The sequence below is a fragment of the Bipolaris zeicola genome (assembly GCF_000523435.1).
Source record: "Bipolaris zeicola 26-R-13 unplaced genomic scaffold scaffold_24, whole genome shotgun sequence".
Taxonomy (NCBI): domain Eukaryota; kingdom Fungi; phylum Ascomycota; class Dothideomycetes; order Pleosporales; family Pleosporaceae; genus Bipolaris; species Bipolaris zeicola.
Window position 1 is genome coordinate 111638 of NW_006912073.1, and position 24831 is coordinate 136468.

Genomic DNA, 24831 nt, shown 5'->3' on the forward strand with positions numbered 1-24831 from the left:
CGGCGAGGTGAGCTTGGCACTACGACGACTCCTTTTGGGGCCTGTCGTTCTCCCGGGGGGCTAGCGCCATGGGCCTCAGTCGGGCGCTGGCCGTCCTTTTTGTCGAGCTGGCCGATGCTGCGTCGAGCGCGGCAAGCTGCATGGCTGTTCAAAAGCGGTCTCGTGGGCGGAGAGCCTTGGACCTAGAGAGGGCTGACGGAGGGCAGGAAACAAGACGGGGCGCGCGTGGCCGCCACGGCGGTAAATAGCAGGTTAGGAGGCCTTGTACTGGGTACGTACATGTAGCAGACGTATGCTAGAGCGAGAGGAGCAGCAGCAGCAGCAGCATGGTGCTGGCGGCCGTTGGTGGGCTGGAGGGCGATCTGCCAGCGGGCCAGTAGCGAAAGGTAGCGAGAGAGTAGCGAGTGGGTGCGTGTGGGATGGTTGCGCCAGTCAGCAGCAGGCGTGGCATTTGGAATACCCTTAGCACACTGGCGACGCCCGCCTGAGAGCCCGTTTCGGCATGCTCGGAGGGGGCAGAGGGCCAGGCGACGACGTTTTGGGACGCAGCAAGACCGTTGATTGCCAAAAGACGTCGTCACCCGCCCGTCTGTGGCCTTTGTCGGCGACGTAGCCCTGGGCCGTGGTTGCAAGGCGGGCGCTGCCAGTGCGGCTATCTGTGAGGGTGTGACGCTTGCATCTCGATTTGCTGCGTGCCAGCGAGTGAGGCTGCCCGCGCCATGGGTGACGAGTGAGTGAGTGGTTGATTGATTGATTGATTGACTGATTGATTGTCTCGAGGACAGGGCTCGCCCAACTTTCTCCATTCATGCCCCCCAGCCAGCAGTGGGCCGGCTACGCCATCGGTGGGGATGCTCTGCGTCTATACTCTACCTGACACCGGCCTGTTGCTATTGTCGTCGCCGCCGCCGCCAGGATGATGGGTGCAGCCTGGCCCGTGGCAATGGCCTTGAAGGGCAAACCCCACGCTGCAGGCAGGGAGGTATGATGAGAGTGAGCACAAGAGACGGGCAGGGCGTGAAGCTGCAGTGCTGGTGTCGGGCCCACCGAAGTCGAGCCGGTCCCGCCGGTCCCTGTTGGTGGCAGAGGCAGATGCAGAGCAGCGAGAAGTTGAGGCGCACGAGTGTGGCTGACGCATCAGATCCGGGGTCAAGCAAGCACTAGTCCGAAAGAGGCAAGGCGGGTCCCAGGTGGGAGGCTAGAATTTTCGGCAAGCACAGCATCCGACTGAGTGGGTGCTGCGTGTGTTTTGCTGAGCCTCAGCTACTGCTGCGGCGACCGTATTGCTGCTAATCTATTGTTACGACACTTGTCATATTCCCACTGATCTGCTATGACTATTGCTACATACTCACACTTACTACAACCACTATACTCTAATCCACCCACCCTCACCCTTTAACCTATGCACTAACCTCTCCTCACACCCTGCCCCCTCCCCTCCCCTCCCCTTCCCTTCCCGTCCCCTCAGTCCCCACGGCCTACCTGCTGCCTGGGTACGCCTGCGCCACGTTCATTATTACATACATGTCGAAATGCGCAAATCATCCAGTCGTGTGCCGCTGATTCACCCCCCTTGCCCGCGCAGGGGTCGAACACGATTGCGAAAACCTCCGCCAAGCTGAGCATCGCGTTCGCTTTCCCCAGCACTGCCAGCGTCTTGCCGCTGCACTATTGGATACCGGCCTGGGGTCCCTGAGTCGCCGGATCGCCAACCCATGTCCCACTGGGCGCCCAAAATGCTATTCACAACCACCACCACCATCATCTCGTCCAACCTCCACAAACTCCGTCTGTTCGTCGGAGCACCGCGCGGGGCCTTCCGCTTGGCCCAAGAGGCCACGAGACTTGGTTGCCCTTCCCTTTTGCCTGACGCTCACTGGTGTCCTTGCGCATCAGCCGCACCTAAATCTCCCCTCGCGCTACTGCGACCGATGCTGCTGTGCCGGCTCCCGTCCCCTGGTACCAACGGTGGTTCCAGCAACGCACCTTGTGGCTCTGTCTCTCACACGCACACACATACTCTACGGTCCTGTTTTGTCTCATACTCTAAAGTAGCTTTGGGCTACATGCGCAACCAAATCGCATGCTACGTCGCTCTGCATGTCGCCCACGCAGCCCACGCTCTCGTGCGACAGGTTTCAAGTCCCACTGGCCGACCCAAGACGTTCGGCCCACCACAAACAAACTCGCCCACCCATGCTGCAAAACACGTCCATCAAATGTCCCATTACATGCAAATACTTACCCTCACGTCTTCTCACACAATCCCAAGTAGTCGCCCAGCACGCCTTGGGGCCGACTCGGTCGGTATGTATACATTCCGCGGAGTAGCACCGGCACATTGCGACAAACTTACTTGGCCGCGACTCGTGCCATAATATTGACTTTGTGCTCGTGGCCGCCCCGCTCTCCCCGTCTGCACGCAAAAGAGGATTTGCGCGGGCGGAAGGGGAGAAGGGGGGGGACAAGCTACGAGAGTTACCAAGGTTTACGACGTCTTCCCTGCAGATACTCTGACGCCTGCACCTGTGTCATGGAGGGGTCTGGTTTGTCCTTGGGCCCCTGGTGCGTAGATCGCGACAATGGTGGCTACTGTCAACCAAGTCTGTGTCTGCATGTCGCCCTCCCGCGCCGTACTACTCGCAGGTCGGCGATGCTGAACCTTGACATACAACCTCGTGGTTGCACGCCCACTGACATTCTGCTCCCGCGCCCGTGACATGGACCCGTGCCGGCCAATCCACTGCCGCCCTGATTCCCAATCAAGACACGCGGAAGGGCCCTGTAGTATGCCTGTGTACATACACAATCCATCACAATCGGGCGCAGTGCCGCCGGTGGGCCTCTGCAGAGCAGGAACATGATCCCGCTGCTAAGCTGCCGTCACAGAAGGGGTAACCGCTGTACCTACTCGCACTTGCACGGTAGTATTTGAATTTCTCCTTCAGATCCTCCACACTGCACAGAACAGGGATCCCTTGCTCAGATCGCACAGATCAGATTGACGAATTCTACCCGCCGGGCCAATCGCGTACTTTGCCTCGCGCCCTCCATATCCTGAAACCCACTTCTGCCCCCATTGCAGCCCGGCCTTGCTTTTTCCCTCTTCACCACGACATCCCCCCCCCCTGTCACCATGGCTCTCTGGCGACTGTGGCGCACATTCTTCTCGATGCAGTTTACCGTTGAATCAACGTTTACTAATCGAGGTTTGGAGTCCACGGTTTTTGACAGCGGCACACCAGCGGTCAAACTCATGACCTAGACCGCGCCGTGGTCCCCCTCCAGCCTCACTATGCCAGGCATCCAGGTGACAGACCAGAGTCGAGGCTCACTCAGTCCCGCCAACCCGGCCACAGCTACTACGTAGGTCTTCCATCTACATACATGCAACCCGACCCCACTCCCTCCCTGTCAACTCCCTTGAGGAAGCAAATCAGGGCCGACAATACGCATGTACTTACTCCTACACAGCATCGTCTTGTGCAGGCCGCACTCGCTGCCGCAAATGAGCGTGCCTGACTCGTCATTGACTCCATTCTAGTGCACTAGTCTGCAGCTACGCCGCGTGTTTCTCAATCGCCCAAAGCAAGATGCAGCACCAGCGTGGAAAAGCCGTTTAGCTCAGATCTGAGGCCACGCCCCAAATCGGATCGACAGGCCCGCCCAAAACCCCTTTCTCTCCCTATTCAAAAGGGCAGCAGAAGCAAACACACGCGCCCGCACGCACACAAGCCTAGCACAACACAACGTGGCCTGCAAATTACAAGCAAGATCGACGGCCAAGACCGAGTCTCTCCGTTTACCTCTGTTGTTTGTTCGGCCCATGCCGACACATGGCCATCCCCTGTTTCTCATTACCAACTGAAGACGTCGCTAGCGCAATTCTCTTTGCATCCACGCCATCATCTGACGCTGTTGTAATCAATTAACCTTTGGAAGCTGAATCCTTATCGCCAACAATCATGTCCTTCATCACCATTGACACCTTGATGATGACGCTTGCCCGCATCGCCCTCTGCCAAGACTGACGAGTATTGCCATGCGTGGGTCAACCTCGCCGAACACACCGTACTCATTATCGAATTTCAGGGAATGCTGCTTTTTTTTCTTGAGTCAGCTTCGACTTGTACACTTGACTGTATGATGCAACCTCAAGTGCTCTCTGTATGTACACAGGCACAGAAGGTGCCTCCTCGGACGTACTTTTTTGGACCACTCGACCCAAACCCGTCTTGATGCTATCTGGAGTGGTACTTTCTCACTCTTGGTCCAATCCTGTGCTAGTTGTATCCTTTCATCACGTTTACACGAGCAAACCATGTATCGCAGCTACCAAGTTTACCCTACTCTACAGCATCGCTGACCCTTCCCCCCTCAAGTCAAATCCGAGACCTGTGCGCATATGATCTGCAGTAGCAGTGATCGTCCGCTTGGCTACACTCGGATGGAGATCCACGACTCAGCACTGTCTTGTAAACAGGGTGTTACATTTGCTTTTTCGTCTTCCAAGACCTAGTATCCGGTCGTACACTGAAACGCCGATATACGTTATTGCCTCACGAATCCTTTGCTCCTTTTCTCTGTCTTTCTCTTTCCTCTTTTGTCATGTCAGCTTGAGGCGCACTAGTCTACTCCTCCAGCTGATAATTGGCATGTTGTCAAATGAGTCGTTCTACACAGACGATAAAAAAAATGTGTGGCTCTTGACACCGTTCAAATCAAGCCACGATGTGTGTTTCAGAAAGCTCCAGGTAGGGGTAGGCGACGGTTAAATAACTGTGCATCGCCAGACGTACCTATCTTTGGCAAGCTTGCCAGCCAACAAGAATCTTTCATGAGTCTCTGCCCGCCACATTATGCACACATACTAGTCAATGTACACACGGTTTGCTCGACACCCAACGGGATCCACTGGCACGTACCGTAGACTTGTCTGTGCAATACTGTTGTCTGCCAGCCTACAATTACTCCTTTCAGATAGCCTGCTTTTCTTCCGTTACATCAATATGACAGAGCACCAATCAAGACGGACAACGCAACATTATACGAGACACAACAGAAACTTGTTTGAAAATCTCGCCGTTCCGTTTGAGTACTACTGACTCGCTGATACCTGCCGACTACCACCGTGGGATTCCAGATTATTTTCGATAAACTTGCGCACTGGTCCTAACAACGAATTCTGCCGATCAATTCCAGGATCGCGATACGATGTGTCACTGTCATTCACGTGAGCGGTGTTAGCCGTTCCTTCGCTCACGACGAGGCTACAAACTACACTTTCAGCAGTGCTCACACCTGACTAGCTAAAATCAACATTGCAACAGATATCTTGTCTTTCCCCAATTACAAACGCCATCGAGTGTCGGCGAGAAGCATCTTTCCCGACGCACTTTGTATCACCGCGCTTCCTCAGCAGATGACAAGAGCCCCACAACACCAATCACGATCCTTCCAATTCCATCTGACGTCAATGAATTGCAGTTTCAACGAATCTTTTCTCTCTATTCTGCAGTGCAGCCCCTCATCTTACAAATACTGCCAGCTTTTCTCATCACTTCAAAACTAGCTTTTTGGTCGCCAAGTACGTTGCATTGACACCGCAATAGGTCCAGTCGAATAGGAACGCTGATTCAGGTCATCAGCCCCCGTCCACTTCGAGCCATGCAGCAATGTGCTAGACCTCGGAATACAGCGCATACATAATTCGCCAGGCCTTGCTGCATCAGCCGGACATGGTTCCCGCCTTGCTTCCACTTACGGTAACGTGTTCGACGCAACAGCTCACATGGCACTTCGCGCATAATTACTACCCCACGACACACAATATCCGCTCCGGCAGGCCGTTGAGGGGACGAACACTGTTCGGACGCGAGAGCCCAGGGCCACGGTCACGGCACACAACTCTGCCGCATGCGACTATACAATTAGCCTCGGGGGGCTTCAAATGGTGGATAATTAGGATGACTATATTGGGCTTATGGTACACGGCATTTGCACTTGAACGGGTGAGTGACCGAATGGGATAGGTACACCATGTTTAATCAAATGCGCAGGTAGACCGGCATCTGTGCAGCAAATGCCGACTATTGTAAGACGGCTAATAGCACCAGTCTGTACACACCTATTGTGCAGAGAATGCTGGCGATTGCCGTTGAATACCGAGCTGCCAAGTTAGACTACACCCACAGACCATACATACCCTGCGCAAGATGGGACTGCGCTTTTCGTTTGCTCCACGATCACTCGTCTCTACCCTTGCAGCTTGGTAGGGCCTCTCGCTCAACCCTGAACACACCAAACAGCTGTCTGTTGCATCTCACCAAGAGACATGGGCTGTTGCTGCTGCACGACTCCACACCTACGTACATTAGCAGCGGCCAAATCGCGGCGTGGACGAGCGACCATTGTTCTCGCCCAACCATGGCGTTCGCCCCTCCTCCGTTTGGCCCCCCGTGCCACCTTCGGAACTCAGTCAGGAACTGAACACGAACCCGAGACCTTGCACTTGGGTCATAAGGGCCGTAGGCAAGCGCCGCACCCTGTGCGATGCTTCCAAGGCTTTTCTAAAGGCGAGTACAGCGTGGGCGTAATGCAGACACGGGGCGGGCGAGCCAGCGACATGCAGTCTGCTGCGTCATCGTCGGCCAACTGCAGAATGCGGCTCCCCGGCTTGCAGCAGTAAAAAAAATCCAGCATTGGGTCCTGATTTGCGGGCAAGAGTGTCGTTGAGCACACTTGTACACGCGCACGAACCCCCCCTTTCATTCTCTGCATGGTCTTACAGAAATCCCTACCAGAAAACCCTTTGCCATTGATTCCTCGAGCGTCACGAAACAAGCGAAGCCGACATTGTACTTTTCGCACCTCATACCCCAATCAGTCGTAGGTGCGCGCGCGGCCCGATGCCGTCGGAACTACAATCTAAGTCTCCATCCTTTCATCACCTACAACGACCCGCGGCTGTCAGATAGACGACCGGGGTGGCATCCTGATGCAAGGCCAAATTGGCGTACGAACGAATAAGCGGGGTCAGAAGGGCACAAGAAGGCCAGTGCCAAGGATCCAGAATGCCAGGCGAAGCCCGCTTGTGCCGCTGGTGGCCTGCCGAGCCAGTCCCATGGAAAAGCCGTTGTGCAACGCTAAACCACTTTTTGTCTAATTATAGCGGAGCGGACAACTGTAACTGCTGCTTGTCATTCCCTGCAATTTGTGATGCGTCTTTACACACACCAACGGGTTGGGGTCAGAGGGGCACGAGCGGGCTTGGGGATCCAATCGCAGCGAGTGCCGTTGTGCAAATCTCGCGTTCTTTGACCGGTCCGTGTTTGACTTTGATAGGCATCCGGGGCAACAGATCATCCAAAAGTGAAGCAAAAAGCTTTACGAGTCCCCTTGGCTTATACGAGACAAGAGGCAAATGAACCAGCGCTGCGGCACAAGGGGTACACTTACGCATATCACGCTGCAAAGAAGGGGGGAAGTACAGTAAGTGGGGTGGGGGTAAAGTCAGACAAATTGATTGACAGACTTTGAACAGCCAGCGAGCGGAGCGGAGATAACTCCGCTCGCTAATTTTGTACAGATCGAGCGAACAATCCTGGTCCCCGTATCGTCGTCCCGTTCGAACCCCAACAACGCAATATGCTTGGTTCGTTTGCCGCATTCCGAGGGATCACAGCCACGAATTTTGCTAACTTTACTTGCCGCACTTTTTTTTCCAGGCTGGCAACACAGCTCTTTGCAATCTATCTGAAGCAGAGGGACATTTAACATTCCAGCTAATCAATTTCCCTCCCCTCCCTCCCATGTCTCTCCCCCAGCACAAGTATCACCCCACATTTCTATTCCTTTGAAGATTCACTATCCTCTACAAGGATAATCGGCAACCTAAAATAAATCACAACGGTCACGCTTCGGAGATATTAATCTTGATCTTAATGATGCTTTCTGCGGTTACGACGGTTGTGTGCCCCCCTCCCCCCCCCTTCTTCAGCAACTTTTTTAGTTTTACCGTTTGGTCTTTTCGCTACGGCGGCAGCTTGGGGTTCTGGTCGCCCTTTCTCCCCTCGCTTTCGGCCTTGCTCTTACCTATGCTCACACACTTCGGCCAACGGTTTGTTTCCGCATTAGGAAGAAACGGCGACGGGCCTAAGGGCAATCCGGTGTTCGCTTCCAAGCCCTTGTGCCCCCATCCGTTTTCGGACATTTTTTTTCTTGTCTAGTCCATCGTTAATCGAACAAAAAAAAGATGCATATATGTACGAGTTTCACAAAATCATCATCACGTATACTTATACGTGTACAAACGACGCGGCAAAGGGCGAGTTGGTCAAATACGTTTACGTAGAATTGCCCCCAAAACGGCGGGCGCGGACGGCGGACGGCGGCGGCGACGGCGGTGGCATGGGGGGCGATAGCGTGGCATCGGCGGCAGCGACGGCCACGACGACGACGACGATGACTATGCCTGACGGCGGCGGAAATTTGCCGAAACACGCTTGTCCCTTGTTTGCGCTCTTTTTTTCCCTCTTTTATAAGGATGCCCGTTCGGGCTTTCGCACAGGTTGACATGGGATAGCGAGGTTGTACCGGGGTGTGTTGCCGCGATGCGAGGGGTGGACGGTGATGGTTCATTTGCTTTTTTGGGGATCCCGTCATTTACTCCCGTTTGAATGAGTGGAAGTTTTTCTGTCTTTGCAAGCAGGCATGGTCAGGTTTCTGTGGGTTTTGACCCGAGGCTTTCTTTCACTTCTGTTGCGTGTTTTGCCGTTGTTTGTTTCCCGAATGCGAATCCGGGTTAGGGCTAGGCGGCGCGTGGGCGGATACTACGTATGTAAGTGATTGACGGGGCGGGCGGGCCATTTTGGAGGGGGGATGTGGGCGAAGGGCTACGTCATTGGGGATCGTGATCATCCGCTGGGCGGGCTGGTTTGGTTTTTTTGTTGTGCGTTCGACTGCGTGGGGAGGCGGCGGCGGCGGTCTGGATGGATGGATTTAGGGTTCTGAGGGGAGGGGTGAGGCAAGGGTTTTGGATAAGGTTCTGATACGAACGTGAGAAGGTAGGTATCGTCGTTTTTTTTTGTGCCTTGTATGTATGTGTGTGGCTGTGCTTTTGTTGCATTTGAAAATCATGACCAAAAAAATGTTTTTGCATGTGATTGTTATGTAGATCTTCATATCAAAGGGTTGTCTTGGTACTTTGTAGTATCACTTTCTTGTACCTGCTGCAGTCAGCAATCATACGATATCTTTGTTTTTGAATTTCTGCCAAGCAGAGAATCTTTTCTTGTTGTTGATCTTCGGGAAGGGCATGGGGGGTGTGGTGTTACATGTTTTCAAGTCGTCGTGAAAAATACTACTCTATAATTTCGCACATGTTGTAGACTTTAGAAATTAGGCCGTACTACTAAGCAGAGAGACATGATAATTTAACTTTTGCTTATCCGTCTCTTCCGCATCCTAGACGTGATGTGCACTGAACATCTCCTTACTCTCATCCTTCTTCTTCTCTGTCGCAATTTTAATTCAACATTTCCCTCCAACATCCTGCATCTCACGTTTTACATGTCCGACAAAACTCACTGAGTGATTTGTTGAACAGAAAAGACTTGGTTAAAAATATCAGAAATCGATTAGAGTATTTTATGGCTATATGGTTAGATGATGTATGTAGCTAAATCCAGGAAATGCATAAAACCGCAACACTACTTACCACAAAATACTTCACTTCACCACTGTCACTACTACGAACAAAAAACTTTTACTCATCTCAAAACTCTTTGTATCCCTACAGTATATGAGACGGATAACGGGATTACCAATAGCACATCTGATAAGTAGGATGGAAAGACGGAGTTATATTCCATTATTTCTTATCCGAACCTCATACATTCTTAGACGTTTAAAAACATCCATCTACTCCGAAACATTTCTAGTTGACTCGCCATCCCCCACTTTCCCTTACATCCATCCCTCCTCTCAGCCCTCCTTCTCTCCCCACCCCATCCATCCATCCAGCCCAGCCCAGCCCAGCCCAGCCTCGCCCTTCACACCTCACACCGCCACTACACCTACCCTACCTAACCCCCAACTACAACAACGCATACATACATATGTACACCTTACACCCGCCAGTCCCTCTCTCTCTACGTACCCTTCGCCTTCGCCGCCGCCGCCCCAATTTAAAAACTCAAAAAAACCCATTCTCCCGTCCGAATTCGCTCACCTGCATATCCCATCCTTCCCAGTTTAGTCCACCGGAAGCAACGACTTCCGGAATCCTTCGCACCCTGAAAACGGGTTAGTTAGAGAGAGAGAGATGCAAAATGGGGATTGGAGACCGGTTTTTTTGGGGGGTTTGTGATGGTGGCGGGGTAAGGGAGGTTGGCGGGCTGAAAAAAAAGATGCCGCGGGTACAGTAACGATGGGTGAGGTGACCCGCGGGTGCTGTAAGTATGGTTAGAGATAGTGATGGTGGGGGAATTGTAATGGTCGGCGACTGTAGTCTTGGGCTGGAAATAGTGGTAGGAAGGAAGGAAGAGGGGGGGGGGCGGAAAGTATGGTATCTTTGCTTTTTTCCCTTATTCCCAGCTGGAAAAGAGGAGTTTGACTACGTATCGCCATCTATCTACTTCCATGTATCATTCTACGTTGCCCACGTACCGCTACAAAACTCCAGCGACAACCGCAGAGTCAACTTGCTCTCTCTACGTATCCGTATCTAGCGCAACCCCCCCTCCTCTCGGCCGATGTTACCCCAAAGCCAACCGAAAAAAAGGCCCCAAATCCTCCCGACTCGCTATCCCTCATACCAAAAGCAGTAACCGGACCGCCCCACCTTTTCCCTTTTATCGAATCAGTAGCTTCTCTTTTCCCCTCTCGCCTCCTCGGTGTTACTGAATTCTGTTCGCCAAAAGGCGAAGCCATCAAAAAACGCCTACATAGTCATCCCGAAAACGGAAACATAGTAAAGGGAAAGGAAAGTGGGCATGTGTGTCCGCCCGCGCGCGTGCACAAAAAAGGCACCGACGCCAACGCCAGCCTTGCTACTTGACTATTGTATTATTTTTTTTCTTCTCTCTGATCGATCCCACCCGTCCCGCCTCGCCGACGTCCCCTTCCCTTTTCCGTAAAGCAAGGAAAAAAGAATGAACGGTAAAATCTATAGGTACTTTAGCTAGTTAGTACGGTTAGAAAAGGGGGGGATAGAGGTTTAGTTAGCGTCTTGTGAGCTTTTGCGATGACAACCTTTTTCTGTGCATGAGTAAGTGTTGCTTTTGTCCCGCTCCATCGTTCATGCTCGCAGCTCGTGTGCCCTAAACGCCCGTTTTTTTCTTGCGTTCGCTTGACGCTGTTCATCTCGGCTTTTTTCTTTCCTTTTTTCCCTTCTTTGCCCTTTTGCAACGCCCGATGTGAGGTCCAGCCTTTTTGCCTCCCCCCCTCCTTCGTCCTGCCTAGCCTTGCGCCCTGCGCCCAGCCCTCAATTACCAGGGCAGGGGAGGGAGAGGGGTGTACACCGCAACAAAATCCCACAAAACACACTTTCTTCGAGAGTGCTTTTTTCTTTACTTTTTCCTTCCTACGCGCTTCTCTCTTGTTTCGAAACGGGGGGTTGCGGGCGTGGCGTTTTTGTGCGCATGCTGCGCGGGCGGATTTACGAGGAGCTGGGGCGTGCTTGGGTTGGGTTGGGCGTAGCGGCGTCTTGCGCGGGCTGGGGGTTGGCAATTGTGGGCCGGTAACGACAAGGGTAAGCGAGGATGGGAAGGGCGATCTTCCGTTTTTAGATGATGGGCGGGTGGTCCGGCATGGGTGTGCGGGCTGCGAGTGCTGCTTCGGCGTGAGGTAATAGGTGGGGAGGGGGTGCAAGGGTGGGAATTGGTGGACGAAGAGGGGAAGGGGTGAAGTGTGAGTGTAGGGGGGTTTGGTTGAATGAGAGGTTAGGTGGTTGATTTGATTGGGGACTTGCATTTGATATGCGACTGATGCGTGCCATTGGTTGGGTGAGTTGTGCGAGTCGGTGAAGGATATGTCACGTGATGTGTCAATGGATGAGGAAAAATTGTGGGTATTCTTGTGACTTGGTTATGGCCATTGTTTGATATTGAGGTACGTCTCACATTGAACACAGAAAGACTTTTAGCAATGGTGCCGTTGCCATCATAATTCATATCCAGACCGGCCCGACACACTACGCCTGCAAATTAACCCATATACAAGTCTTACCCCCTTCCAAAAAACCCATGAACGTGCTACCATGACCCAAAAGTGTACCGTAACTTTTCCCACGCTCTGCAATCCTCATACCAGACACAGGCAACAGAACTACACTGTGACTGTTGTCAAGTATCCTCAAAACAAGTCCAACGCCATCAACCCATCTCTTCCACACCCTTAATCCTGCAATTCCACTGACGCACCACCAACCTCGCCAGCATTCCCTACACGATCCTGCATTTCCACTGACGAACCACCACCCTCCTCATCAGTCTGATCCATCCACCTCTCCACCTTCGTAAACAACTCCCCTCTCACCGTCCGATTCGCCTCCATAAGCGCCTGCATCTGCTCCTCCTGCGTCCAATGCCCCGGATAATGTAACACCTGTTCAAAATCATACTGTGCCTTGTCTTCCTCGCCCTGGTACTGGCCGATATTCGGGATATTGGGGAACCCCACAGTGCGCTGTTGCTGCTGCTGCTGTTGGGTGTACACACGAGATGCTAGTAGTTCAGAGACTACGCTTGCGGCGGCTTGTTGTGAGCTAGACCGGAAGAGAGGGTGGGTCTGTTGTGGAATAGGGTTGTAAGGGTTGTTGAAGGTGTGGATACCGAGGTTCGCTAGGTTTTGCTGTGGGTAAGGGGGTGTAGGCATTTGTGTGATGCCCATGCCTCTATATGGGAGGTTGGTCTGTACGTTTGAGAAGGTCATGGTAGTGGAGTGCGTCTGCTGAAGTTGGAAGTGGGTTGACATGGTCTCAGGTGGTGGCGGCATCTGTGCCTGTTGACTTGATCCAGGTTGCTGAGGTGACTGAGGCACATCCATAGGTTTTTGGATAGACTCCACCTTGGATTGCCTTTGCATTCTACCATCAGCAATTTTCTTGCGGCGTGCTTGCTCTGTGGCACGAACCATAGTGGCATACCGGGGGACGGCGTGGGTGTCGAGGTGGGTGACCGTAATCTCAGTCCTCCCGATGTGATTCAAAATTATGTGAATGTCGTCTGGGAACATGAACTCAGTAGTGGTTCCGTCTTTACCAGGCTTGCCGTTCTGCATCGCGTAGTCGAGCGCACGTGTGAGATCTCCAGCATCATAGCCTTGAGGCAGCTTCTTCAGTCCGACTGCAAGATCTTTGAATGGAATAGATGCTGGTGCTACATATCCAATTTTCGTTGCTGCTTCAGGAATGACGTTTTCAATAGACATCACGGTCGCGTCCCAATCTTCTGGTACCTTATGATTGCGTCTTAACCATGAGGGCACAATCTTCCGCATAGCCTTACGATATGAGTCGGCAATGTAGTCACGAGCGCGCTCTATTTCCTCGCCTGTGTTAAGCTCGAGTTTACGGTACTCTTCCATGATCGTGATGTGGATGTTGGACATGAGGCCGTTGTTCAAGAAGCGCATCAAGATTTGGGGATTGCGAAACCAATGAGGGAGTAGAACAAGGATTTCTACCATGGTTGCATTGATAGTTCCTCTTGTCGGAAAGATGTACTCATGATGCGGCATGTCGAGCATGAAATGTGCGCGCAGCTTTCCTGTGGATATGCCATTGTGCGTCTTTGACTCGGTGGCAGTAGGAACCGTGGGGTCATGGGAATGATCAAGAGGACTTGCCACTAAAACTTTCTGTGATGTATCGTTGTTCGACTGAATATCGCAATCCATCTTTTGAGGTGCGGTCGGTGGGCTACCAGTGGGTGTCTTCAATGCGTCGGGGGAGGCTGACCCTTCTGGGGCTGGCCCTTTGCTGATATGCGGATCGAGCAGAGGATCTAAAGAGACAAACATGTCTTGGAAGTTGGTTTGGTTCGGCTCATCGTTGCTGTACAGCTGTGCAGATGTCATATCAGAAAAGAATAAAGGGTTGAAATCGTTCATGGCTATTCTTTGATATCTTGAAATGTGTTGGAAGTTGCTGGTTGATTTTGCAACACAGGTTATGGATAACTAAGGCAAGAGGACAGGAGCGAGCTATTTCTATGAGCAGCAGAGGAAAGTCCGGGGAGGTGAATTAGGCCAGTGTAAGTGAAAATGTCATCATGAGCTTTGACCCAGTAACAAACATGAGAGTGAATGGTTATGATAGGCAGTGACTCTTACTGCTCGAAGTTTCCACTCACTGCTATCACTCGTTAATCTTCACATCTTAGACATGAATGCCATTTACCCGATGTATGCAAGTGAGAGGCTTCAATGAAAATGTTTGCAAGTTCGTGAAAGAGGAAACGGGACTTAACTACAGACTTTCATTCCAAGCCCGACTACATACATTTCGCTCATTTACAGAGACAAATGTGAACAGTCTTGTGACCTATGGCTGCCATGAATGATCCCAGGTGTGACCCATCTCATGAGAGGAACCGGAAAATCCCGCATGTCCGACAGAGTCATATCTCCACGGGCGCTTTTCATATGATATGCCATCTCCGGTAAGATCGACCACATCCGCATTTATTGCCGCCTGCTTCACCTCTCTGCGCTTTTCCTCTTGTTGCTCAGTCCTTAGTATCATCGTACGCCTTTCCATCCTGACCTGCTTCTTTTGTATTACCAGCCGTTGTGCAGTGGTGCCGTTCGGTTCGTGTTGGCGATCCCAGTGATTGAGGTAGACACGCTTGGCGTTGCGAGGATGTGTTCGAAGATTGATTTGTACAGGCTGATTGAGCAGCGCCAACGGCCTTCTAGGACCGAATGGTCTAGGCTCAGTTTCCCACTCGTCATGCCATGTTTTACTGATAGCCTTATCGTCCCTCGTTGTGATTTGTGCACCCATCCCAATATCAGCGGGACGGCTGGTAATCAGTGGCTGCTGAGCATGTCTGAGTTGTGATATTTGCATTTCGTGTGACACATTTGGTGGGTAGGGTCCAGTGCGGTAGTGTGCAGGCGGAGCGAGTTGCTGATAGATAGATGCTGTAAGTGCTCTTTTTGAATTTTGTGTCATTTGGAGCTCGTCGAACCGCTTATTCGTTTTCTTTGTTCAAGATTGTACGTGGAAGGCGAAGTTCGTCGTCAGTCGTAATCAGTCGTCGTGTGGTGTTACGTTGGGCCTTGAGAGTTGTAAACTAAGATGCAACTTCAGTAGAGCGTTGTCGTAGTTTTCTGCCATGCAGTTCAGTCCTAAGATTTCGCTTGTGAGTTCCTGATTGCGTAGCCGGTGAGGTGAAACTCTGGTATTGTAGGAGCAGACAAACAAACCACTCCCACAATGGTGGCCCGTTTCATAGTGATATGAGGTCAATGAGAGGCGATGAGATTAAAGACAAACGAGGCGATTGATGTATTGCGTGACAAAGGAGTCGTTTTCCACTCTGCGCTCGATGGTGGTGGAGAAAAGTTCGCATGACTGTTTCGGAAAACGCATCATGACCGAAGTTCCCCATGGTTTGGAGGGTGCAGGTGCGGTAAAGGGGTGCTGGCGAACGCTACCCACCAATCAGGCACCGCTGGTTTCTTCGGCAGGAGCCGGGCGACAGAGGTACCAAGTTTGCGATAGGAGCACATGCCCGCATAACACGCAATAGAAGTTATCACTAGTGGTTGAGGAAAGCAAAGTGTGGAGATAACAAGAGCACAGGATGCGGCGGTACAGAACGGTAGGTTATGGGTCACGGATATGTGGCTACAAAGGCTGCAAGCAGAACCAGTAATAAACACATCGATGCCCAGGCTGTATGCCAGCAACGCTACATATGCAGACGAAACAGGTCCTAGTTAGTCCCTGTGGTCGATCAATGGAGTCCGGGCACGTGACGACACGAAGTGACCTGATCCCACCATGTCCAAAAAAGCTATGTCTCGCGATCGATCAGCGCTATTGATCTTAAACAACGGCTCAGTTTCGTGTTCCGGATTCATGAGGGGAAATCTCGGGCACGTGTAGAGTGATTGTTTGTTGCACGGTCAAACGGTGAGTTCAATCGACTTGAGCTGATCCAAGATGCACGTCTTATCAATACTACTAAATTGAACTAATGTCTAAACTTTCAACATGCTGTCTTTTGTTTTAAACTTGAAGATCCCAGTCCGCACTGAGAGCATTACCGCACATGAAGAGTGCAGAGAGTCGGGATGCAAGGTGGATGATGTGCAATGTGCTATAATATGCTGAAATCATTGAGAAAATTTCGGTTATCAGTCTGGCATTCTTCCATTCCAAGTCTTTTCTGGAGATTGTGCTGTGCTGCTAAATGACATGTCGGGTATCGCACTACAGACAGCCAAGCAGCGGGTATCATATTTGATTGTTGGTATCACCCCGGATGGAAAACCCGGACAATGCCATATCTCTACTCATCATCAACTGTCGTTCGTCGCTTTGTTTTGGAGCCTTTGGGTCGGCCGCAGTAGCTCTTAAGAGTGCGTGGAACTAAACCACCCCGTGGAAATGGCATCTTTTCCGCATAATGTTTTGTTGTGCCCTTAGGTCGGCCTCTGGGCTTGTATGTAGCTTCTTTTTCGGCCTGAAGGGTTGATTTATTCTTGGAACCCTTTGGACGGCCTCTGGGCCTCGGGCCAACTGTTTCAATAGCTTCAACAAGTGGCTTGTTCTTGGAACCTTTTGGGCGTCCTGGACGCCGTTTCCCCATATCAACAACTTTAACAACTTTGGCGACTTTGGCAGGTTCGTCGGCTGGGATTTGTCGCATGAGGCCAAGCGTCGCCTGATCCAGCTCCTTTCTTTCTGGAAAGATAGGTGAGCCCATCCATGTCAACTGAATGTCCCTCCTCGTGCCGGCATTCTGAAACTTGGCCACGCGCTTCCTCGCTGTGCCAGATTCATCTTGCTCGGTCTCGTGCTCGGCGTCGGGTAATAGGATCCGTGGCGTGTGCCTCACCGTAACACCCACGCCTTCCAACCCCCGATCACACGCCGCGCGATTCCAGACAAACTGCTGTATTAAACCTTGCTGAGAGATCAAGACGAAGCCCATGGGCCAATGGCTGTGGCCCACAGCCTCCAACACCCCTCTGGTGGCCTTCTTTGTCGTTACCAGTAATCCAAGCACGTCCTTCTTGGTCCAATCAGGCGGTATGCCAGAAAAGGAGCCCTCGAGTTCGCGGATATGACTGGGGTTTACCGAAATCTTGCGCGCTTTGCACTGGATGATGACTGGCAGCGGCTCCCTCAATGGGGCCAAGACCCAATGGCCGATGAGATCAATGCCCGCATCCGAAGTGCGTCCTATGCGTAGCAGCGAAAACCCTAGGCGCATGAGGGCCAGCGCGCTTGTGTACTCGTAGTGTGTGCCAATGAAGACGGTGTTATCCGATGCTAGATTGATGCGCTTTGCATACTCGAGGAAGGTGGGCAGTGAGTTATGGTGAGGAGAGCCAGGGGAAAGTACCATCTTGGGGAGGTCAACAGGCGCTGCATTATGGGCGGAAGTGGTTGCGATGCGGCGGGGGACGCGGTGCGGAGTTGCTCGGGGAAGCCATGCGAGTAGCGAAGAGTTTGTGGGCCATGTCGGGCGTAGGGAGGGTCGCATTACGGTATCCTAAAAGAACAGAGAGGGCGGAACATATTTACAGCCGATGGCAGTGGGTGAAGCGCAGGCCGGGTGTCGTGGGCGTGAGCGTGGGAATTACTGGCATGTCAGGTGGGCGCGGTGAGGATTGGCCCGTCTCCATAGTAATTTTGAGGGAGGCGCTAGTCGGCTAGCTGCGTCTTGGTGTGTAGATACATGCTATATGTATACCTGCACTACATCAACCCCACTCACCCGACTCTTTGACCTACTCCATACACTCCTGGAACAATGCGCGACATCTTGACCCAAATCCAGGATGAGCTGGACATGGTACTGCAATCCACGCAACAAAGAAACACAACACAGCCATGCTGATAGCCCCAGCTCCTCAATCAAATGGCAGCCGCTCTTCGCCAAATAAGAGAGAATGCGCCACCAAGTGTACCCCCAGGCCAACAGCGCCTCGATAGTTTTGCCGAATTGGAAGCCCGTGAAGCTGCGCAGCACAACACCGCAAACGATCCTTCCCAGCCACCATTTGCACCGCCCCCCAAACCCTCACCAGAGCAGTTTCAAGCAGATATCAAAGAGCTAGCACAGGACATTACGCTCAAAGAGCAGCAAATTGAAAAGTTGATCGCACATTTGCCAGGTCTAAACTGGAGTGAGAAGGAACAAGTAGAGAGAATGAAGGAACTAGAGAGGCAGCTGGAAGACCTGGAGGGCGATAGAGTCAAAGCAGTCAAAGAGAAGGAGATGCTGATGAAGATGGTCGAAGATAAGATTGCAGGTGTGGGGAGGGTCCGATGAGCCTGCTACCCGCCATGTTCTCCATTATGATTAAGAAGAAAAAAAAACCACGAGAGCCTCAGATAGCTTCTTTCTGCCTCGTTCGTCCCGGATCTCATGAAATTCCGGTGCCTCCAGTCCTGCATTACGCCCATCAATAGCCACATGAGGCATCAGAGTAAAAACGTCCTCCAAACCATCCGGATCAGCTTCACTTCGGAAAATCCCAGCCGACATTATATCCACCCAGCATCCCGATCCTCCCTGTACGTAAAATCCTCGCGATAGACGAAATTCCTCGGAACAATGATACAACCTCCCGGCGCATTCGCCTGGACCCTAACCATACCGCACTCTCGTAAGAAGAGACTATCCGATGCTGCTGCCGCTGCCGCGGCGGCAGCTTCCTTCTGCTGATAGATGGTAGCCTCCTCAACGATGCTCTTTCCTCGTTTCTCAATCTCACTCCTCCCGTCACCCTCTTCTTTCCCCTCATCCACCTCGATCTCAGCCTCGGCTCCCTTCCTGCTTTGCTTCGTAAAAACCCTCGCAACAAAACCCTCAAACCGCGACTCCGCCGGCTTCCCCATCGCTAAGCGCCGCGCCGCCCTTTCCTCCTTCGCACTCTGGTGGGTCCCGCTTTGTGGACTCTGTACTTGATGCATCTCGTGAGCGTTGCGATAACTCCTCTCGTCTATGTCGTCGAATAACCCGCTGGCCCCTCTATGCGATATCTTTCGCTGTCTCGTTGGCCGGGGAGGCAAGTCGTACTCGTCTATCGCTGCCATTCTTGTGTACTGCGACGCTCGGTGTCGCTGTTGAACATATGCTTGTGCGTGTACTTGTGGTTGTTGGGGGAACACAACACGGCGGGGATCCGAAGGAAACGCCATAGCCACTGTTGAGGCCATTGATTTTTGAAAAAATAGTATATTTGAAAATAAAAAAAAAGCAAAAGGGTTCGTTTGTTGAGATTATGCTCAGATGCGAAAAGGTACCTGACCGTTGACTTGCTGCTTTTTTGAGAGGGGGGGGATACACCACGCTACATACTGTCAAAAAAACGCCAGATGACCTGTCGGGAAATGAAATGGCTTGCCTGTCAGAACTTAATCCACTCTCCCTCTCTCCAATTTTCGACATCTGCCATCACCAACCTGCTACCACCACCATACTGCAAGTACCGCGACGAAAAAGAAAAATCTCCGGATTAGCACCGTGATACGACACAAACCATCGGCTTTCCAAACTATCCACATGTCCCCCTTGCTCCCTCACCATATTCCCCTCTCCCCTTCCCTTTCCTTGCCAAACAACTCCCTTCCTTGCGCCCCCATTTCCCCACCCCAAGACGGGGGCGAAAGCTTATTCCCACCTCCCCGGCGTGCGTGCTTCACGTTTCCCTCTGTTTCACACACCTACCATCTTTCGTTTCGTTTCAACCGTGACATCCCCCCCACACTTGTCGATCACCGAGCAACCCGCACATCACCATCTCTCTAGCCTTTTTATCCCGTCTTACGCGCTATATCAACCCCCTTTCGGCGTTCACGGCAAAAGGGTAAAATACATAATGTCGATCACTCTTTTTGTTTTCTTGATTTCCCACCCCCCCATGAACAGCCGAATGACAGACGGCGTTATTTTATTTTCGCGCGCTCCGGCCATACTTTACACACATCCCGTAAGCATGACTGCATTTGGGGAATAAAGGGGGGGAGGGAAAGGGAAATTGAGGTTTATTTGCTGGCGGCGTTCGGCAGTAGTGGTGGTGCTTGGAAAAAAAAGATAAGAGTGATGTTGAGACTGCCGGGTTCCGAAAGGGGATGGGGGAAAAGAGAGTTTGCGGGAGTGTCGTTGCGCTGTCGGGCTAGAGTGACAGCGACAGTGGCGGGACGTGTTTGACTCGCCTTTCCCTTCTTGCCTTTTTCTTCTTCTTTTTCTCTTCTAGAGCGAAGCAAGCGTGGCTCTGTGTTTTCCTTTTTGTATGGTTTTTTGAAGTAGCCGCTAGGGAAATATTGGGGTTAACGTGAGTTGGCAAAGACCTCTATAATCCCAAAGCAGACCAGGAGATCTCGGGTAGTGATGCTATTCCGGGGTACAATACAAACAAACATAAGAAAAGCCACCAAACACCATAAATACAGAGCTTCAAGCCACTGATATGGATACACAGGTACTAACAACAGGGGCGCCAGCCACATGCTTAGCCCCGTTTGAATCGCATCAGGTTCTAAAAATACATGTATGCAAATGTACATCAACTCCAAAGTCTAGACTGACGCAGTTTCCTCAAGACAAGCCAAATCTCGACTTGAGCCTCAGTTTGACTGCACAACTAATAATCAAATCTTTCCGGAAGCACCAGTGGCGCAACCAAGGTCCAGGTGTAGATGCCGTAGCACACCCATGCGCTGATAATCTTAGCCCAACTAGCCCAGTAGGTGCGACCGACGGGTACAAAGCTGCCAGATACGTCCTTCTCGTCAAAGTTGGTAGTGAGTAAAGTAGCGACCCAGGTTGTGCTGAGGAAGAAGATGACATGGAACAGCGTGTAGTTGTACTGTGTCGCGTTGCGCTCATCATCACGTGGGTTCTTCTTGTTGCAGGGCCCTTCGTCCTCGTCGTCGCTGTCCTCGTCGTCAAGCGCAGAGGCGGGCAGGGAACCAGATTCTACGGCAGCGCGAAGTGCGGCCTGGCGCATTTCACGACGAGATTCGGGTTGCTGGGTAACGAGACCGTGTTCGTAGTCTTCGGTACCGACTTGGGCATATCCGTTTCCGTGAGGGTTACCTTGGGCGCCAAGAGCCAGGCCGTATGTCGCTGCACGAGTGGTGGTGTATGCGACAGTAACGAAGGTAACAATTGCACCAATGATGATGGTCGCCTTACGGGTACCGCGAGCACGGATCAATGGGTTGCACTGATGATCATCGGGCTCCATTCCCACAGCAGACATGGTGAGGTATGTGCAGTAAATGGCTACAATGGCAGATTGGGCGAGACCAGCGCGCGGGTTTACGTCCTGTACCGCAGGGTGAATAGAAGCAACGGAAGAGATCAAGAGCAAGATGAGGTTGATCTGTAAATGTTAGTCATATCCTGTGCTGGCGCAAAACTCGACCTACCGTAATGGCTGCCTGGTTCATGCCGCATCCGCTCTTAGCAAAGTAAATATACATGACAATCGTCATGGCAAATGAAGCAAGATACATGAACAAGGCGCTACCGACAAGCATGCCAGTCCAGACACGTGAATCGGTAGTCTCAATCTTTTCCTGGCAATACTCGGCCCAGTTATGCGCCAAGTCCACAAGCAGGATCAGTCCAATGAGGAGGAACAGGCATGCGCCAACCATGGCAAAGTAGTTTCCCCACACAATAAAGAACGAGTTGGGAACGAAGAAGGTCAGAACAATCATGCCGATCCAGCCAAAAATCTTGGGCAGCCAAAAGCCGTTTTGTATAGTTGCGCGCGGGTCCTTTGAAGTCTGTACTCCGATGAGCATTAGGGCCATGATGACGTGGAAGAAGCCGAGAGCAAAGTTGATGCGCTGCACCGCAACGTAGCCGTAGCATTGTTCTCCAAGACATTTGATGTCGACATAATCAAGGGTAAGGTGTGCCAGCTTCTTCATGGCCCAGTCGGTGAGCATGATCCACGAAACAATCGAGTTGACGAGCAGGATGAGCGCGTATGCAATACGGGTGGCAATGCTGCAGACTGTCAGTATACACATCAGCGCATGCGTCTGTACACCCACCTGTTGCCACATTTTCCTCCACAAGAGCCCATGACGGCGCTACATGTCGCAGCGCCACAGCAGGAGGCGGCGAGGCTCCAGACCTGGTGATGTTAGCAGGGCGCGCAAACGTGATGGAGCACGCGACATACGGTGCTCATGGCCGGCATGACCAAGAAGGGAACAGATAGTAAGGCGCCCATGGTGGTGATGGTCGCTGGAGTCGCGTATGGAGGTGGGTGGGTGGTGGAGAATCTGGAGAACAGGCACGAGGGCGAGGCCGGTGACGTTCCTGTCCAGCTGCGGCTAGTACTGCGCCAAGCCGTGACAGCCCATCTTATCTCCGACGCCCATTGCTGCATCCGGCCTCAACACTCGCTCACACCCCTCGGTTCAGTTTCCCAAGGCTTGCCCGGCTTGCTTCGTTGAAGAGTCGTGTAGGCTGCGATCTCCGTCATTCTTTTCGTGCACCTTATCTTCGTCTGCATACTTATCTTTCCCGCGCCCCTTGTTCGCCTCGGCCTATCAAGTGCCGACTATCACTATTGCGCAACTCACGATATCGCGCATTTGATGACCCGCGCGCTGCAATAACACCTTCTCTCCACTGGCCAAGATGGTCGCCGATACAATGCCTCCCACACACAAGAAGACGCGCATCGTGTCCGTCGTCGCTGCTACTTTGATTGCCCTTGCCTGTGGCACAAACGTACGTCTCCATCTCCAAGGGCGGCCGGGATGCTAACACCCCTCAGTATGCCTACTCAGCATGGGCACCGCAGTTCGCCGATAAGCTTAAGCTCTCTGCTACTCAGAGTAACATTATCGTACGCTCTCCTCCCTCCGACAGTCGACGTATATCCCTCCTTACAATCTTTAGGGAACTGCCGCCAATCTGGGCATGTATGCGGCCGGCATACCCATGGGCATGATAACGGATCGGAAGAGCCCAAGACTTGCTGCCATCATCGGCATGTTTGCGCTCTTTGTGGGATACTACCCCATCAAACTGGGTATGATACCTCGACTTTGGTTGTCAAGGTTGTGTCTGACTGTTGCCAGCATACGATGGAGGCCCCGGCTACATGAGTGTGGCCTTGATATCCTTTTGTTCTTTCTTGAGCGGTGTGGGCAGCTGTGCTGCTTTTCAGGCTGCCTTGAAGACTGGTTCGCTCCCCGTTATCTCCCCACGAATTCATATTGACCGTTGTCAGCTACTCTCAACTGGCCAACTCACCGTGGATCGGCGACGGCATGTCCGCTGGCTGCTTTTGGCCTTAGTGCTTTCTTTTACACGCTCATCGCCGGCATCGCGTTCCCGGGAAACACATCCGGCCTACTTACGATGTTATCTTTTGCAACTTCGAGTCTCGTGCTAGTATCAATACCCTTCCTTATCGTCGTCGATCATAAGGCTGGCACTGGCTACGCAGTGATACCCACTAGCGAGCGTACACGACGTGACTCAAATGTGCTTCATACGACAAAGTCTAGCACTAGCACCAAGTTCAAGTCCTCCGCTCTACCGCAACAGGAGACCAGTAAGCACCCTATTTCTTATCTATCCACGTCCTTTTTTTTCCTGTCACTTGCCAACCACTTCTAGCAGCCGAGGAAGAACAAGACGGCCCCTCTACAGAAGTATCGTCGCTTCTGTCATCTCTTCCTGGCGACATTGTCGACGATGATTCCGAAGCCGTAAGCAAGAAGTCGGCTCACTCTTCAACAGACGTGACTGGACTGGCTCTGCTACGTAGACCGGAGTTTTGGCAACTCTGGGTTCTCATGGGTCTTTTGTCGGGTGTTGGCCTCATGACCATCAAGTATGTTCAATTGTACCTGGGCACTAAATCACCACTGACTTGTTTAGCAACATTGGCCATGATGTGCAAGCACTCTGGAAATTCTGGGATCAAAAGGTTACTGATGATTTCCTCGCTCACCGCCAGCTGTGGCACGTCTCTTTGATTTCGCTTTGCTCCTTCCTGGGACGACTTTCGTCTGGTATTGGTTCCGATCTTATCGTGAAGCGTTTGAACCACTCGCGCTTCTGGTGCGCTGCAATTTCGGCCGCGATTTTTGCCCTTGCACAAGGCGCTGCGATCCGTGTTGAGGATCCACACTACCTATGGGCTGTTTCCGGACTTTCTGGTCTCGCATATGGAGTCTTGTTTGGTGTTTTCCCTGTGCTGGTTGTTGACGCTTTCGGCCCGGATGGTTTCGCTGTCAATTGGGGATTCATGACTCTGGCACCCGTCGTCAGCGGCAACGTGTTCAATCTGTTCTATGGTACGGTCTACGACTCCAACTCGATAGTGGAGCCCGATGGCCAGCGCGGTTGCGAGGTGGGACTTTCGTGTTACCGCACCGCATACTACGTCACCCTCACCTCGAGCGTGTTGGGCATCTTTGCCTGTTTCTGGGGTATCTACGGCGAACACTCGAGGAAGATGCGGGAATTGGAGGAACATGAGGGCCACCGGGATGTGTGATTGTCGGAATCTCTGTCGACCCAACACGTGCATATCCCCCCTTAGATTTAGTAGATTTAGAGTTAGATTTTAGAACGCCTACGCGAGGGCTACGTACCT

At 52.2% G+C, this 24831-nt stretch overlaps 7 protein-coding genes across 7 annotated transcripts; 2 read left to right on the plus strand and 5 right to left on the minus strand.

The window, feature by feature from the left end:
* Positions 1-12885: 12885 nt before the first annotated feature.
* Positions 12886-13875, minus strand: COCCADRAFT_65953 (uncharacterized protein; the record flags this gene model as incomplete). The annotated part of the gene is made up of 1 exon (XM_007711060.1): positions 12886-13875. A coding segment is annotated over one exon (990 nt), but the record flags the coding sequence as incomplete, so codon positions are not given.
* Positions 13876-14548: 673 nt separating this feature from the next.
* COCCADRAFT_23753 (uncharacterized protein) lies at positions 14549-15181 on the minus strand (the record flags this gene model as incomplete). The annotated part of the gene is made up of 1 exon (XM_007711014.1): positions 14549-15181. One exon carries the CDS (start codon positions 15179-15181, stop codon positions 14549-14551), a length of 633 nt encoding a protein of 210 aa, XP_007709204.1.
* Positions 15182-16526: 1345 nt separating this feature from the next.
* Positions 16527-17726, minus strand: COCCADRAFT_34167 (uncharacterized protein; the record flags this gene model as incomplete). The annotated part of the gene is made up of 1 exon (XM_007711031.1): positions 16527-17726. The coding sequence occupies one exon, from the start codon at positions 17724-17726 to the stop codon at positions 16527-16529; it is 1200 nt and encodes a 399-aa protein (XP_007709221.1).
* Positions 17727-17996: 270 nt separating this feature from the next.
* COCCADRAFT_88139 (uncharacterized protein) lies at positions 17997-18518 on the plus strand (the record flags this gene model as incomplete). The annotated part of the gene is made up of 2 exons (XM_007711061.1): positions 17997-18038; positions 18093-18518. 2 exons carry the CDS (start codon positions 17997-17999, stop codon positions 18516-18518), a joined length of 468 nt encoding a protein of 155 aa, XP_007709251.1.
* Positions 18519-18733: 215 nt separating this feature from the next.
* On the minus strand, positions 18734-19285 carry COCCADRAFT_88070 (uncharacterized protein; the record flags this gene model as incomplete). Its single annotated transcript, XM_007711062.1, has 1 exon — positions 18734-19285. One exon carries the CDS (start codon positions 19283-19285, stop codon positions 18734-18736), a length of 552 nt encoding a protein of 183 aa, XP_007709252.1.
* A 1550-nt stretch (positions 19286-20835) lies between these two features.
* On the minus strand, positions 20836-22443 carry COCCADRAFT_88158 (uncharacterized protein; the record flags this gene model as incomplete). Its single annotated transcript, XM_007711063.1, has 4 exons — positions 20836-21579; positions 21626-22214; positions 22262-22344; positions 22393-22443. 4 exons carry the CDS (start codon positions 22441-22443, stop codon positions 20836-20838), a joined length of 1467 nt encoding a protein of 488 aa, XP_007709253.1.
* Positions 22444-22856: 413 nt separating this feature from the next.
* COCCADRAFT_2476 (uncharacterized protein) lies at positions 22857-24732 on the plus strand (the record flags this gene model as incomplete). The annotated part of the gene is made up of 7 exons (XM_007711000.1): positions 22857-22949; positions 22996-23067; positions 23121-23253; positions 23303-23407; positions 23455-23781; positions 23847-24063; positions 24111-24732. The coding sequence occupies 7 exons, from the start codon at positions 22857-22859 to the stop codon at positions 24730-24732; spliced, it is 1569 nt and encodes a 522-aa protein (XP_007709190.1).
* Between the last annotated feature and the right edge of the window lie 99 nt (positions 24733-24831).